The 16962-nt window shown below is 38.5% G+C and overlaps 1 protein-coding gene across 1 annotated transcript in view; it reads right to left on the bottom strand.

Annotated features, from left to right (window-relative positions):
• Cpb1 (carboxypeptidase B1) overlaps positions 1–16962 on the bottom strand; it is a 30366-nt gene that overhangs the window by 9477 nt on the left and 3927 nt on the right. The window contains exons 3-9 of the mRNA XM_026406625.1: positions 14104–14228; positions 8049–8148; positions 7863–7964; positions 6917–7018; positions 4191–4301; positions 4012–4102; positions 3112–3314 (exon numbers count right to left, since the gene is read on the bottom strand). Coding sequence (XP_026262410.1) covers positions 3112–3314; positions 4012–4102; positions 4191–4301; positions 6917–7018; positions 7863–7964; positions 8049–8148; positions 14104–14228 — 834 coding nt within the window. The remainder of the gene's footprint in view (positions 1–3111; positions 3315–4011; positions 4103–4190; positions 4302–6916; positions 7019–7862; positions 7965–8048; positions 8149–14103; positions 14229–16962) is intronic.

Below are 16962 nucleotides of genomic sequence, written 5' to 3'. Positions count from 1 at the left end.
GGATTGCTGCTTATAGCATGCTTTATTTTTGGGTAAAAATACTAATGTAAGTATAAAATAATTTCCTTGAGTTTAGAGTCTTATTCATCTTGGAGGGATTTTTTTTCCTACAAATATAATCTTATCATATACACATCAATGACTAGGTCAAACTATGTATGAGACAAAATCCTCACTCTAGCCCTTCAAGAAAGTTCCTAGCTCTCTAATGTGGCATGATGCCAGGAGATCGTTTTATTTATCTTTCACTACTTTCTGTAGCAGTCATGTTTCTCTAACTAAGAATTAATATGGAGACATCAGATTTGAATGGAAAATTCATCCTTCTAGATCAAGACCACTTTTTTTCCCTTGAAATCCTCATTACAAAGAAAAACTGTGAAAATGCCAATATACTTTTTTGCAGGGGAGAGATTCAAATTCTCCTTTGCTATGCATACGTTTGTAATTACACTATAGTTTAAGCTTGTTCTAGAAAAACGTGCTTTAGAAGTAAGCGAATTGGAATTTCACAAAATAAGAAAAAAAATGGAAAGAATTTTTATCTCTCCAAAGATCAAAGTTGCTTTGAGCTGTCAAACTAAATTCAAAGGCTAAATGAATGTAATAATCAAATAGCTTTTGCCCAGGCTTTCCTGGCCTAGTGGCATATAAATATTTGTCTTAAGATAGTAGGCCAAAGTTTCACCTCAGAAAAAATATCGGACATTAAAGAATCTTTTAAATCAATGTGTGATATAAATCTAGATGAGTTTTACACTTTAGTCACCTTTTTTAATATCCTGGAAAAGGTAAAAAGGGACATGTGCTTTTCCTTGAATTTATTAGCTTTGGGAATACTGAAATATTCATTCATGATAAAATTATTTAATGACTTGTGCTCCTTTTGAGAATAGGTTAATATTTTATATCAATAGAATTCTGATAATTTTACTTCTTCATTAATTAGAGTTTAAAAACAATTTTGGAAACAGAATTTTAAGTAGTATCTCTTTTGCTACTATCTGCTTTTCACTAATTTTAAGGGAAAGACTGATTTTTGGGAGAACATTCGTGGCTCACAATCTACTGGTGCATTTTCTCACTTCCTGGGCCCATGTGAATGGGCCAATTAAATTCTGAGTCTCTGAACCCTGGGTATTTTCCCGGATAAAGTTCCCATAGGAAGTAGCAAGATTTATTCACAAAATTACAACAAATAAACAAACAAAAGCAAGAGTACTTGATTCCTTTTTAAACAATAGTTTGGAGACTTTTCAATAATCCAAATACTGGGTTATTATCATATGCAGTAGTCGATGCAAAGTTATCTCCTCACTATGAAGGATTAATTCATTCCCCAAATTAAAAAAAGTATTGAGCCTTGTGGAAGCAGTTCAATTTCTATGAACACTTTAAACGTTTTGCTTAGTGTTAGACTTTGAGGTATTTACATCTAGAACTAGTAGATACTGAGCAAGCTAGACATATTCACTATTGAAACACTTTGTGTGTTTTATAATTTGCGTTTTCCCAATTCACTTCTTAATGCATTAGTATTTAGTCATGACAACTTTGTTTTCTCTTAGGATATAGGACAATTTAAATATATTCACAGAAATTAAGCAACCTCCTTCTTTTTGGTGGCCAGAAATCTAGGACAGAAACCAGGAGCTGACCACACCCATCTCTGGGGCCACAGGACCATGAACTCCCACTGGGAACATGTACAGATAGGGCATAAACTGGAAAAATGAATATTTAATGGTTCTAACTAATAATGTTTTCTTTTATTTTTTGGCTCCAGATAGGGAAAATGGGAAACATTTTGAAGATTTTTTTTTTTTTTTTAAAGAATCCTTCCAACTATTAGCCATCAGTTTTCTGGGAGAGTGGTTTGTTTTTCTGTTTTGCTCTTTTTCATGACATATTTACAACATTACGTTTTTTATTTGGTCTCTGAAAGACTGAATCTGAAAGTGCAAAACAAGAATTTCCAGTTCTTAAAGTTACTGGGCCTTCTAGATTAAGCATTTATGTAAGCCAAATATCTGTGTCATTTTCTAGATGGAGTACTTTTTAAAAAAATTTCTGGTGTAATTCAAATGCTTTAAATCTTATGCTTGCTCTTTTAGATTGTTGATCTGAACTTCTGGCAACCAGATGTTTCATAAATTAAAAAAAATATTGTTCGAAGGGATCAAATCTGCTTTTTAAAAAAATGTATGTATCTATGTATGATATTTATTAGTGTGAATGTTATAAAACTCATAATATCTAAGTGCTCCTGTGATTATATCTTTAAAAATTTTTTTTGTAGTTGTAGATGGATAGCTTGCCTTTATTTTATTTATTTCATTTTTACGTGGTGCTAAGGACCGATCCCAGTGCCTCATACATACTAGGCAAGTGCTCTACCTCTGAGTGACAGCCCCAGCCCCTGTGCTTGTATCTTGATTTTCCAACAAGGTTGTTTTTGTTTTGAGTGAGAGATACTTAAATTTCTTTGCATTGTCTCCTAAATCTAGAAAGACTCATTCATATCATTCATCCATTGATTGACTGACTGACTTCTCAATCTCACCCGATTGAACTGTGAAATAAGCAGTTTCAGGATCTCATGACTAAACCTGATCTCAACCAAATGTGACAAATTTCTAATGACATCTGCCACGCTCTGTGTCAACCCAGCTCAAGGCAACTCAACTAAACCAACTCTGACAAATACTATGTATGTGACTAAGGAACTCCAGTGACAATCCCAGATACATCTGCAATCATTATTTGAGTCAATATTGTGAAGCAGCCAGAGGAAATGGAACTATGGTCATTTTGAAGATTAGCGAATAAACGATACAAAGGCGACTGTTCCTGATTGCAAAATTTTTAAGTCAATTTATGCAGTTGATTTTAAACTCCCTATAAATCTATAGTAAGTTTTCTGTACTTCTGCTACCAAAAACCAATAAAGAAACTTCTAGAAATTGTTCATATACACATACACACACACACACACACACATATATATGAACAATTTATATATATATATATATATATATATTTTTCCCCCAGGAATAAAATGAAAAACAGTCTTAAGAGTGAAATTTCCCAGCCACTGCCGAGTCGACTTACCAATTCCACATTGTTCTTCGGCAGATTGTAGGTGTAGGAGTAGGGATAGAGCAGCATCTGGGAGTACGAGTGGATTGTCAGGTATGCCTTGATGGAAGAGAGGTTTTTGCGGATGAAATCAGCCAGGGCCTTGGTCTCCTTCTCAGACTCGGGCGCAGGTCCACAGTAAGTATCAGAACAGGGGTTTTTAGACGCTCCCACCTCTGGGAGAACATGTGTTGTTGTTAATGGCCGATGGTGGCCTTCTGAAATGATCTACCTACGGTGAGCTACCTGGGGGATATTTTAATGCTTTAAACTTTCGCATTAGGAAGCTCAATGTACATTGTTTTCACGTGACTCTGCTGAACAATTCTCTACTATATGCATGTGTTATAAAGTATGTACGTATTTACTGACAAGATTAACACAGTATGGTTTTAAGCTCGCAGGATAAAAAAATTTGCATATGAAATCATGAATATATCCTGTATAGTATTACACAGCATGATCAATAAACTGTAAGAAAATTAACAAGCAGGGTACAAACTAATATCTATCAAAATTCTACATTACTATGATCACAACACAATGTTATTTAAATAATTATTAACTTAATGGCTGTATCTAGACACTCACTAGACTCTCTAGTGTACAAACAGTAGTAGGATTCTCTCTGATTTGTTCAGTCCTATGTCTTCAGCATCTAACACATTTGAGAACCCAACCCAGTGCCCGATACATATTTGTCAAATGAATTAATAAACTACTTATTATGTGTGCTTTCAGAAAGTGAAAACTCTAAAATATAAAAATTTATAGTTTTTCTTGTTTTGGGACACTATCATGTTTTCTTATGTCATTTTTTTTTTCTCTCAAGGATTCAACCTATGAGTGCTATATGGCCAGCCAGGTACTTACCACACCAACCAGCAGCAAAATTTCTGTTGGGGTCTATGCCCACACAGGAAGTTCCAGCCCGAGTTGAGCGGGTCTTTCTCCACATTCGGTCCTGAAAGTGGATTGTGTGGTTAGGACAAGGGTCACAGAAAGCAGTTGGTTTTCATTACATCAGTCCCGCTCAGTGTGGGTTCATGTACCTTGGTCCAGGTGTAGACATAGCCATCAATATTGACCACAGGCAGGATGTAAAAGTCCAATTCATTGAGAAGCTCTGTCATGTGGATCTCTTGTCCATAGGTGCGAACTGCCTGTGTGTAATTTACAAAGCAGAGTTTCATGGGATGGGGATAGAAGGGCACCATGCTGCTAAATTTCCATAGACAGGGTGAAGGTTGACTTTGGTAATGGAACTGTGTCCCCTATTGGGGTAGGCAAAGTTAATATTTAGTAAGCCATTGGCAAATGATCACTGGTTTTCTTTTTTAAATTATTGTTTTTAATTCTTCTCTGCTTTTAGCATACTTCTGTTGCATTCATATGTAACTCAGGGAATTATTTTTTTTTTATTTTAACTTTTTCCTTTAGAGATGAACATAAATTTAATAAAAATTAAAGACTTTTTTCCTTCAGGGCATTCCAAATTTATTGTACATGGAACTACAAATTAAAGACCTTTAAAGAACACACACACACACACACACACACACACTTGCTTCCTTTGTGGTAAAAACTGCAATCACTTTTTATCAAATTTACTAGGGTATGAGCATAAGACCTAGTCCTGGTATGTAAGGAGGGTCTATGGGTGGTTATTCATGTTCCTAATGACATCACCTAGATATTTACCTATTTTTTTAGAGTTTATAAAAACTTTCCTGGATGATATTACTAGAGGGAGTGTCCAACATGGAAGAAGAATGAGAATGTGTTTCCTTAATCCACTGATGGGTTTGGGGAAGCTCTTCCTGAGTATAGACGTCTCTGCTTCATCCTGGTTTTTTTTTTAATATTTAATTTTTTAGTTGTAGTTGGGCATAGTACCTTTATTTTACTTATTTATTTTTATATGGTGCTGAGGATTGAACCCAGGGCCTTGTCCGTGCTAGGCAAGCGCTCTACTGCTGAGCCCCAGCCCCAGCCCCTTCATCCTGTTTCTTGAGAAGGAATCCCATTAAGGGACTGGTTGTCCCTGTTAAGTAAACACTTAACTAGGATGAAGGACACTGTGCCCATTTAATTTGTTCTCTTTCATCGCAGGTCTTTGGCTCTACCATCATGGTAAAGTTTAATTCAACATTCTCCTCGCCTTGTTTACATAACTTGAGAATGCACAAGGCTTCTCTATGTGAACAGTTTTTACATACTTTTTGTGATTCTTTACACATATACTCCTTACACTAACATATGATAAAGTGTGTGCTTTTTAGGTTGGAGAGGCTGTAGAGCCATATTCTTTGAATGGTCTACACACTGATGATAAAATCTAACTTTCTCCTTCTAAAGGGCCGAGGTAAGCTGCCCAGTGAAGTCAGGTGATGCTAACTGGACCTATAACAGGTCTAGAAATCAAGACTCTGGCAAGTAAATACAGAAGGGTTACACACAAAGTAAATTACATTGTACATAATCATATTCTTGTATTTTAAAGCACTTCAATGTAAGCTTTAAGATTCACAAAGGAGTTGCAAAAAAATAATATGAGGAGTTCTTATAGACCCTTCTCCCAGATCTCCCTAATGTTATGACCTTATATCACTGTGGTACAATTATCAAAGTGAAGGAATGAACCTGGGCACAATATTAGAAGTTAGATATAGGCTTTGTTCAGATTTCACGGTTTTCCATTCATGTCCTTTTTCTGTTCTGGGTCCTTCTAGGATCCCACCTTGGCTTTGCTTGTCCTTTTCTCCTTGTCTTTTCTGATCTGTGATAGTTCTTCAGTTTTCCCTTGTTTTTCATTGACCCTGTTTAAGAGCACTTATCAGGTTATTTTGCAGAATGTCTCTCAGTTTGAGTGTGTCTCATTGTTTACATTATCTTTTTGTGATTAGCTCCACGTGTCAGGGGAGGAGTGTCACAAGGGTGACGTCTCCCTTTAGTGTACAAGATCAGGGGCACATGACGTCAATATATCTGATTTATCTCTGGTGATGTTCACCTTCACAACTTGGTTAAGGTAGTTTCTTTTTTTAAATTTAATCTTATTTAAAAAAAATTTTTAGTTGTTGATGGACACAATACCTTTATTTATTTTTATGTGGTGCTGAGGTTTTAACCCAGTGCCTCACTCATACTAGGCAAGTGCTCTACCACTAAGCTACAACCCTAGCCCTCTGCTAGGTTTTTCTATTCCAAGTTTTCTTTTGTGATTGATACATTTTGAGGGGGAAGATATTTTGTGATCCTGAAAGTATCTTAGTTCTCCTTAAACTTTTATCCACTCATTTTTTGTGTTCCTCTGTGGATTTACCTGAAATGATTATTCAGGTGGTATTCTAAAGATGATTTTATAACATATATATTAATTATTAAGTCATTTGTTATGCTAGTAGCACTCAGGGATATTTAAAAACTTGAGTTTTTAAGTTATCAGGAGATCATGTTCCAATTGGTAGCTAATCCACAACCATTAACTTTTAAATGACCAGTTCACTATACTAGCAGTTAGCATACTCACCCAAGGTGGGTGAGGAAAAAGTTCAGATAAGTGAAATGCAGATAAATCCAATTCTCTAACTGCTTAGAAATTCCACCTTCAATGATCTCTTAATAAAATTTGACACCAATTCTGAAAAACAGGAACTTGGAATTCTGGATTTTTTGGTCCTGTGTCATTCTCTTATTCTAGCGAGGTTATAAGGAATTAACTGGAATAAAAAATACTTTCTTCCACCATTTGCCAAAAATCATTGCACAGACTGACCTCTCTCACAAACCACTGGCAGAATGCAGGAGAAATCCACTCTCTGGCGTGGAAACCACAGTCCATGAAGATGGCGGGCTTATTTGGTTTGGCTTTGCCAACCTGGCAACAAAACGCAAGAAGGAAGCTGTGACTGACACTCTGGCATTCAGGGGTTAACCTTCACCATCCACTGGTGTTTCAGATTCAACAGGTGAAACCTGACAGCGTGTGATATATCCTATGATTAAATTAAAACACAATACCAGCACAGTATGCGCTTGCCTCTAGACACTCACAATGTTTGAGCTGAGAGCTTACGTGGCTGTTTATTATTTTTATTAAGCTTGACAAGCTCATATTTTCCAAAGATGCCTGATTACCCTGCTTAATGGTCCTCACGTGGAGGTTATTTTCAGCCGCTATTACTAAGTGACATGACCAAGACAACTGGATGAGTAATTAGAGGTAATCACAGTTGTTGCTAATCTCGTAAGAATTTTCTCTTTTCTCCACTATTTCTCTTCTTTTTATTTCCTTCATTAGAATTACATGACAAAAATGGCATTAGAGGATGACAGAGACAAATTGTCGGTGCGCTTTGTAATGTTGTCTGATAAACGTGAAGTTTATGAAGCTCTTTAGCAAATGGATTTGCCAACAACAGCTGGGAGAGAAGGATTTCATCAAGGTGGATGATCATTTACATTGCTTACAGGAATGTGGTTAAATTTATAGGACTTCTCTTATTTTATTGCATTTTCTTTTTGAATAAATCAAAATAATGATTTAAAAATCCACGTAGGATAAAGGAAGCCAGGGAATCTGTTCGACTCCCTGGGGGGATATAGGCAGGAAAAGTTATAACAGTGTTTGGGATAACACGTCTGGGAAACAGATGTTAATGCATTAGAACTCACTGATTTAAAGCCCTCAGACCAGCAAGCTCATGGTTAAAAATAATTACCTTGAGGAGGTACATGGGGCGTCCTTCAAAGGTGGTTCCAATGACGCTGCGGGAGACGAGATTTGGGTTCTCATTGGCAACTTGTTGAGTCCAAGCCTCTATCTACCAAAGGGAATCATTTGTGGATTAACAGGACATTGTTGGTTCAATGGCCAAAGCAATGTGAAAACCACGTGTACCTCATACCGTTTCCCAGTTGTTGTACTTGGTGTAACTGTGTCCAGCGGCCCGGCTCCAGCTATCAAACTGGGCCTCCATCTCATTTCTCAGGTTGCTTATCAATACCCTGTAACAAACCAGAAAGGTGCCCCTAGGTAAACACACAGGAAAACCCAGACATAGCCACTGCTTTAGGGGATGGTCCTGTGCATCCCCCAACAGACTCACAAATTGTTAGCCTTAGAGAAGGCCATCTGAGGGTGTTGGCAGGACAGGCTCTTCCTCAGTCCAAGCTTTATACATATTTGGTGTCCTTAGACCCTAAGCTCAGAAATGGTTTCCCCTGGAATCTTGCATGTTCTGGGCAAGGGTTTGGGCACACGACAATATGTCCCATCTATGATCTTTCTTCCTTGGGACTTTTCCTGATTTTATTAGTGAAGTGTCAGCTCCCAGAAACCTACTCAGTCCCATGTAAATGGGGACAGTGCCTCATCCAGAGCCACCTCCAGTTTTCAAGAAAAATATCTTAGTGGCCTGAAGCTAAAGATTTATTGGGTTAAGAAGTCTGGGCTTAAAGAACTGGTTTCTATTTGCCTGTTTGGCTGGCGTAAAGTAATCAAATAATAGTTCCGTAATCAGGTAACATGAACATTGAGGACAGGATACCCGAGGCCCTCCTCTTCCTATGAATGCACAGTTCAGTTAAAGTCCTCTTAAAAGTGGCCTGCCTGAAGGTGTGGGCGTGGGTGTCTGCATTTCCCTTTGCCACCTTGAAGGGACAGGGTATTTGGAAGGGACACAGTTTTATAAGCATTAAAGTCCTTGGTCACAGCACTGTGAATATTACAGACAGAGGTCATTTTGCAGGAACTTCTATTATCCACAGTGGAGCCTTGAAATGGTTTTATCTGCCACATGGAGAATTACAACCACACATCAAAAGTCTGCCTTTCCTGCGGTCGCCCCCAAGGGCATTCTGACGGAGTTTATCAGGGACATCCTCTGAACCTTCCTCCTGATGGCTCCTTCATTCGGGGGAACTTGAATATGAACTTGTGTCTGTTCATGGAAAATGCAATAAATCAACACTGAATGGTATTTTATTCCTAGCAAATGACAAATTCTGTCCCAAGGATTTCACTCTCTTAAGATATTAAGAAAATGAAAAGGAGAAGATCTTAAAATTTATTCTGTGGAAAGAGATTTTTTTTTTTTTTCCGTTGAACAGCCATCCATAGTTTGCGTCTTGATTTTCTGTGGCCACTTAAAGTTAGTAAGTGAAAGCAACGTGAATTTGCAGTTTTACAGTTCTATAGGTTAGAAGCCCAACACAGGACTCGCTGGGCTGAAAACAAGGTGTCCACAAGGGATGTGTTCCTTCCAGAAGGTTCTGAGGGAGGATCTCTCTGAGCCCCTTGCTGGTCCTGGAGGTCACCTACATTTTGTGGCTGGTTCTTCTTCCTCCAACTTAAAGCTAGCAACAGTAAACCAAGTCCTTCTCATATCCAATCTTCTGACTTCTACCTGTACTTTAAAGAACTTGATGGATTGCAGTGCACCTGTCTAGACAATCCAGGGTAGCCTTCCTATTTTAAGTCAGCTGGTTAGGATCCTTAAGCCATCTAATATCTCAATTCCCCTTTGCCATGCAAAGCAATACGTTTAGACATAGTGGGGTTTAGGATTTTTGAAGGGATTATTATTCTGCCTGCTATAGTTAGGAATGATGATGACAGTAAGTGCCATAATCATACTGAATATGAAATCAGATTTTTAGGGAATAGGATGGAAGTGGGAGGAATCCTGAATTGGAAATCAAAACATCAGTGTTGCAGTGTGGCCCAACCCATCAACTCACTTTAGAAAAGTCATTTAATTTCTGGGCCTTAATTTCATAAATTTTAGAATTGGGGCATTGGATTGATGGATATTCAATGTATTTTTCAATTCTAAAATGCAAGGCTTCACTCAAATCCATAGGCTTTGTTTATTTACATAGATGTTTTTCAGGTATGTGAAAAAAAATTTTTTTTCCCCCCAGTTACCACATCCATAAACACTAACATGGAGGAAAGTAAAGTCTAGAGTAGGGGTAGTTTAGGAAAATAGTTTTCAAGAAAAACAAAAAACTAAAAACAACAAAATAAGCAAAACAGAAATTAAACACAAATTAAAAACAAAATGGCAGAAGCCTTTAAGAAAATTAAGGTATTCCAATATCATCAATTTGAAAGAACAAATCCTACTAGCTAACAAGGATGAACTTCCGAAGAGAGGGGAGCGGAGAGAAAATGGTAAATGGTAAATGATGTATTTATCTTTTACTTTAACATGATTTCCCACTGGAAGTGAGCAAGTGAAATATCAAGCCGGGCCACATGGCTTCTTCGTGGGTGTGCAGAGGAAAGATCTCATGGGTTAATTGCTTCCAGTGTTCTGCAGCCTTGAGAGTTTGGCTAGACATCTGCATCTAAGGCCGTAACCACGCTGTCCTGAGCTGTCTCTGGGTGGAGGGGCAGCAAAACTCCCAGAGCATATAGCTTCCCTTTCACCTGCACCCAACCTCAAGTTCAAATTATTTAGAAGAATCAGTGACCATGCAGGGGCTAGTGTTGTTTTTTGGTACTAAGAAGAGACATTCCCTGAGAGTTATTATTGTGTTAAATATTAAACATTTTCATCAATAACCAGGACAAAGAAGCATTAAAAAACCCAGCTCGTTAAATTTAAGATGATACCCAAGAGTGGAGTGTCGTGTAGTAACTCATGAGAGAGCATCAGAATGAGACTGAAATATGGTGTTGACTTTAGCCTGAATGCAGGGGATTGACCTCAAATGATCCTTTTCAGACTTATGATTATTTGATTTTTATTGGATTTAGGATGAAGCACTACTTTAGCTATATTACAAAATATTATTACTAAATAATGAGCTACTATTGTAGAAGATTAAAACAATGCCTCTTAATATAATAGGGACCACATTACAGCTCCAAAAATCCAGAAGATATACAGTGTTTTATACTTTTATATGCTCCTTTTATAGCGCCATTCAACTTCTTCTTTTTCTTTTTTGTATTTTTAAAACTTGCAAGCAAATTAGAAAACTGTGGTTTCCAACAAAGCAAAGAACAGAATGTCTGAGAAAGAGAGATGACTCAATTTTATCTCCTTTTCAGATTCCAGAAAATGGAGCATTTGTTCAGTTCTTGGACTATGCGCCCATTACTACTGAAAACACTGCTATGCACTCATCACTATCTGAAGACACTTTCCTGTGTGACTCTGAAGTATTGCAGAAGAATGATGCTATTGTCAGTTATAATAGTCTTTCTCTGGATTGAATAAGGCCAAGATAACCTTGCAATTTGTAGGAAGGAATTCTGCAGAGGTTGCCCATCCACAACTTCAAACCATAAGTTGGAGATTTACACTATTTTCTAGTTTTCCTATATCTCAGGATGCAACGTGGCCATTAAAACCAGTTGTCTTTCTTTTGAACACATTTTAAATTTTTTCCAAAGATAATTCAGGATCTTACTAAAACTCTCAAGTGGTATGAGTCCTGGTGAAGAGAGTTGGAATTACCAAAAAAATCCAAAGAGCTGTTTTGTGAAACTTGTGCAGTGGACGGTTCCTGATATGTATAAACACAAATGCAAATTCGTGCCAGCAGGAAACCATCTAAATACAAATTAGTTACCATATGAGGTAATAATAGGGTGCATGGGGACTGCTCATGGCCCCGGCAAGGATATTGCTGGAGTACTTCTCCAGGATTTCTAGGGACTTATTATTATTTAATATTTAGAAAATTATATGCTACAAATGTGTTCAGCAGTGAACAGAGAAGCAAAAATTAACAAGATCTTAGCCCTCAGGGAACACCCTATGTTCTAGATGAGACCATATTTATCCACGAGGCTCAGAAAGTTTACCATAAAAAAAGCAAGTGAATTTTCTACTTGGTACAGTAAATGCAGATGGAGAGGGGATTGGAAACCCTTTCATTATTTTGAGATATGAGTAGAAGTGGGACAGTATGCAGATGGCTAGTATTAGTATATGGTTGCTGCTCTTCCTTTGTTTTTCTTAAAGGAGCCTTAAAAATTCATCCTTTTGAATGTTATCGAGGCCCCTAAAGGCTAGGCTTTCAGAAGTCCTCCCTAGATAATAGCAAGACCAAAATGCCAGGAACATGAATCTTAATCACATTTTGAAATTTACTAGGTTATATTTTGTTTAAGACGACAGTCAGTTTTTAAGGTCACATTTTGACACTTCCCTCAGGCAGAAGCAGATAGCTAAGTGATATGAAGCATGATAATGGGGTTAGACATAACAGTTTTTGTTGACCCTTAAAAAAGGGTAATCTATTTTCTCTCTGTGCACCACAGTAAGCGAGCCCTAACAGCATACTCAGGAATAATAGTTGGGATACTAGTTGCACCTTATTTACATATTGTTTGATTCCATTTTTACAACAGACCTTTGATAGTAGCATTGTGTCTTCATTTCATGAATAAGGGAACTGAAACTCAGAAGGGGCAGACAAATTCCCCAATGTCTCACAGCCAGGGAGTTACAGAGTCAGGATTAGAATCTCGGCTGTTGTTTTTCCAAAACGTTTATTTGTTGCAATAGGCCCCACCAATTCTGATGTTGGTACAGACTTTATATGTGACAATTCTGACACTTGTACTAGTACTGATAGTCTTCTTTGATGCTTTTTTTCCCCTTTGGTACTGGGGATTAAACTCCACCCTTGAGCCACATCGGAGCCCTATTTTGTATTTAGAGGCAGGATCTCACTGAGCTGCTTAGTGCCTCACTTTTGCTGAGGCTGGCTTTGAACTCATGATCCTCTTGCCTCAACCTCCTGAGCGGCTGGGATTACAGGTGTGTGCCACCCGGCCTGACTCCTTTGATGCTTTTAAAATTTGGAAAAAAAACCCAGAAAATTTCTAATGTTAAAATTATGTAGGTCATCTTTTCTTAAAACACAATGGAGACTTGAGCATGTGGTTGGTGATTGTTGTGTAAATGTTTTGAGTATTCAGAACTGGAGCTTGAGAACACTTCTTTGCTCCTTCTTGATCCAACCCTGGAAGAAGAGCTCTGCTTTGCATTGAAGACCTATTATTTTTCCCTCTCTCTCCTGCAAATGCCTCCTGGCCACCATATTTTCTCTACCTCTCAGACTTAGCATAAGGTCTGTTCTTTGCTTGGAGTTTGGTTTTCCTTGTCTTGGTTTGGCCCACTCCTACTCATCTTTTGGTTCTCAGCTGAAGACTCATTCTGGTAGGACAGCACTTCTTGGATTCTAGACTTGGTCTATTCCTCTCAAATTCCATTTCTCTGTCCTTCCTAGTATCTGTCATATGACTGCAATTTCTCCTTTCAAATCTTTATCTCTCCTAAAGCAGATGGGGCCACATCTAAACTTTTTAGCATTTGAAACATGGAGGCACTTGATATCCTCTTAGGAAAACTTGAAAGACCTTGATGGACCAGCATTTGGAGAGAGGAGACAGAGTAATCAGCTTAGCCAAGTCTACTCTAGGCCTCTGGAGAACCACTTTCCTTTCTTTGAGTCCTTTCTCCATGCCTGCTCCTACCGCCAGAGGGAATGGTAGAATCTTGGGAAGAAGAGGACAGGAGTGTCGCTCAGACAGTCTTGTACTTAAGCTAAAGGATCATAAGGAGTCCTTGGGCTCACAATAGATGGGATCATATGGGAAGAATATTTGAGATTTTGGGATAAAACTGTGTCTCGCTGGTAATTGAGTGTCCTTTGTTTTGTCTGCACTCTTGTGAAGCAGTAGCAGGGCAGAATCTGGCTGAAGAACTGGGATTCACTAGCCAACACTATTTTCATTAGAGCAATAACTAAACATAAAATCTACCAGGATGGAAGTCTTAAGACTGAGAATCCAGGGCCAACTTAGGCTCTGCCTCTCTGTGGGGCCATGGGGAAGACATGGTCTTGGTCTCATTTTTACCTTCCCAGGGCTCTTCAAAGGCTCTGATGAAAGCATGCATGAGAGCAAATTTGAACAGATGTACAACATAAACTTACTCATATTGTAGCTTGTTCTGCTTCAGAAGGTCCTCCACAGCGACACAATCTTCTGCTTTAACAGAGAAGTCAACTGTACTGCGGGCTTGGACTTGTATGACAGAATCTGGTTTCCAGAAGTCAATCTGAATACAAAATCAAGGTATATTATATTAGACTTCTACCACTCAAAAGGTGAGTTATAATCAGAAGGCACACTGTTGCTTATCTCCAATGAGTTATTTGCAAAATCAAAAATATCTGTGAAAATCCTTAAAAAAACTCCTTTGAGTAAACAAATGTTGGGACCAAGCAGTTAGATATTGACAAAAATGTTTACAAATACATACATACATAACATTAACTGATTATCAACAAGCATCAAGAATATACAAATTTTTCCCATAATACTATGTAAATGCAATATTCCACAGGTGCTCTTTTCTACTTATTGATTTTCTAGAGCACTTGCTTATTACGATGGCAGAACAGTGGCAATGGATAAATATTCTAAACGAATGAAAGTAAATTAGCTACTTACTGTCCACCACCACCCCCCCCCAAAAAAGGAGAGAAGCTGAAATTTTCCTTTTCCTTTTTTTTTTACTTTTGTTTTTTTTCCAATGGACTGATTTTATAAGTTTGTCTTGTGACTTACTTGTGTAGAAGTTACAGTAATCTGTAGAAACAAGAGTGTCCCTGACCTGGGGAAGATACCTCAGGGAGAAACTCAGCGTCCTTCCATACTGAGTATCTTGGCATCAAAATACTTGAGAATAAAATATTCTTGGGGATCCAGGAATGTACTGACATTTTCATTTATTCAGTCACTTGACAGCTGTTACTGAGGACCTATTATGTTTTAGGCTGTATGCCCAAGATGAGGGATATACTAGTGGCAAATGAAATGTGGTCTCCGTCTTCATGAGGGCAACTTTAGAGAAAATTAAGTACAAAATAATAGCCTGTCATATTTGAAGACTCTAATGCTTTTGTTTGTGGATGTGTAGCTTCAATATCCTTTTTCCATGGAAAAGTATTAGAAATGCATACCACCTATTACAGGTGCATGTTTTTCTATTTCTTCCTTGTGCCTCCTGGAAGCCTGAGGTGAGCCTGATGTTGGGTCTTTCTTTATCTCTCTGTCTCACCCAATCCCTGTTTAGATGTTTGTGAATTAGTCTCAGGCTGGTGATCAGATTGATGGTGATATTTAGGACCATTGCTTGGAAAATTGGAAGGGAGCGAGATAGACTTAGACTGGACAGTAGAAATAGGAGTTCAGATGGTTCAGTTTCAGATACACTGGGGGATGAGTGGCGGGAACCCAGTAACCTATATCCTGCCCTGGTCATCTTCAAAATACTGTGGAAGTCCAGTGGGTGCTGAGCTGGGTTCTTAGAGAATGTCAGGGCAATGGAAGGCAGGAGAGTGAGGTCCCATCAAGAGGGATTCCAGAAGAAAAATATAGTGAGGTTATCACAAAGGGGTTGAACAGAGAGAGTATGGATGGTTGGATAAGGAGGAGCTACAGAATGCCGCCTAGTGAGTCAACAATGGATGACAGGTTAAAGATGAGAGGTTAGATGATAGTGGAGGGAGGACAAAGGGTGCCGTGTGACAAGAGTCCAGAAAGCTGGGGCTGCCTAGCCAGCATTGTGCAGGGAAAGGCAAGGAAAGGAAGCACACGGGAAGAGGGAGGCTGTTTTTGGAAGCTGTCTCTGATGGCATTCCTGACAGTAGGTGCCCGTGATTTCAAGGTGAGGCAGGAGAGGAGAGAGTGACTTTGTGATAGGCACAGAGGCATAGCGTTGGCAAAGCGCATAAAGTCCTCTGAGCATCTGTAGCCGACCCGATATCGTCCACTTACATGTAATTGTGGGGACCTTTAAGTGTATTCAGCAGACTCCCCAGTTCTAAGATCTACTTCTCTGTTCCTGAGGGCACTTTCCCCTGGGACTAGGAAAAGCCAAATATCAGCTCTGGGGAGGCAGGGGCTGCAGAGGACCTAACTTTTTCTGGAGAACTGCTCAACCAGTGACCTTGGAAAGTATTTTTTAATTTAGGTTCCCCAACTCCTGACCTCTCAGGTGGAATCACTTTGAAATATGTAGTTTGTACCTTTTCCTAAACTGTCCCTATGGATTAAGATCGGGGGTCCTCTGTAGTACTTGGCTTAGTAATGCTGCCCTCTTTTTTGACTGTATTACTTCCCACTGTTATTTATTTATTAATTTTGTATCAGAGCTCTCTGCATTCCTAAATGGCCTCCTTCCCCACACATCTTTGTTTCGGGTCCATTCTGGAAAAAACCTCTATTAGAGTCTACATTTCTACTCAAAGCAAAAAATACCTGATGATATTTTTGGTGATGATTCTAATTTGACCTTGAGTATGGATTTCTTTCTGATACTAAACTGAAAATTGTCTTCTCTCACCTCCTAAGCTCTTGCCCATAGGTCTGGGTTCTGCCAAATATTGGAACATTACATATGAATATATAGTGTTATCTTTAAAATTCTGCTCTGAGAATGGGGGATTCTTATAGGGGATGTTATAAACATGTTTGACAAAAACTTGGAGACCCAGCCTCAGGTTGCTTAAAAATTTCATTTCAATATGGGTAAACTTGATCAGCAAATCTGTCAACACCCATCAGTGTGGAGTGCTGTGGGTGTGACATAGTCTTCTGGAAATTGTCCCTTGTACTTCCCAGGAACACAGCTGGAAGTCAGCAGCAAACAGTAGCTGCCCAGCTATTTACCAATGCACCAAGTGTGGATCCTAACGATAAACTCGAGTAATGACACAAAGAGGTAGTGTGAATTTCAGAAACTCCCAAGAACTTGTGAATGAGATGTATGCCTGAGTATGGAAAAG

Source organism: Urocitellus parryii, chromosome 2, assembly GCF_045843805.1.
Source record: "Urocitellus parryii isolate mUroPar1 chromosome 2, mUroPar1.hap1, whole genome shotgun sequence".
Classification (NCBI taxonomy): Eukaryota; Metazoa; Chordata; class Mammalia; order Rodentia; family Sciuridae; genus Urocitellus; species Urocitellus parryii.
This window is presented reverse-complemented; position numbering and strand designations above follow the sequence as displayed.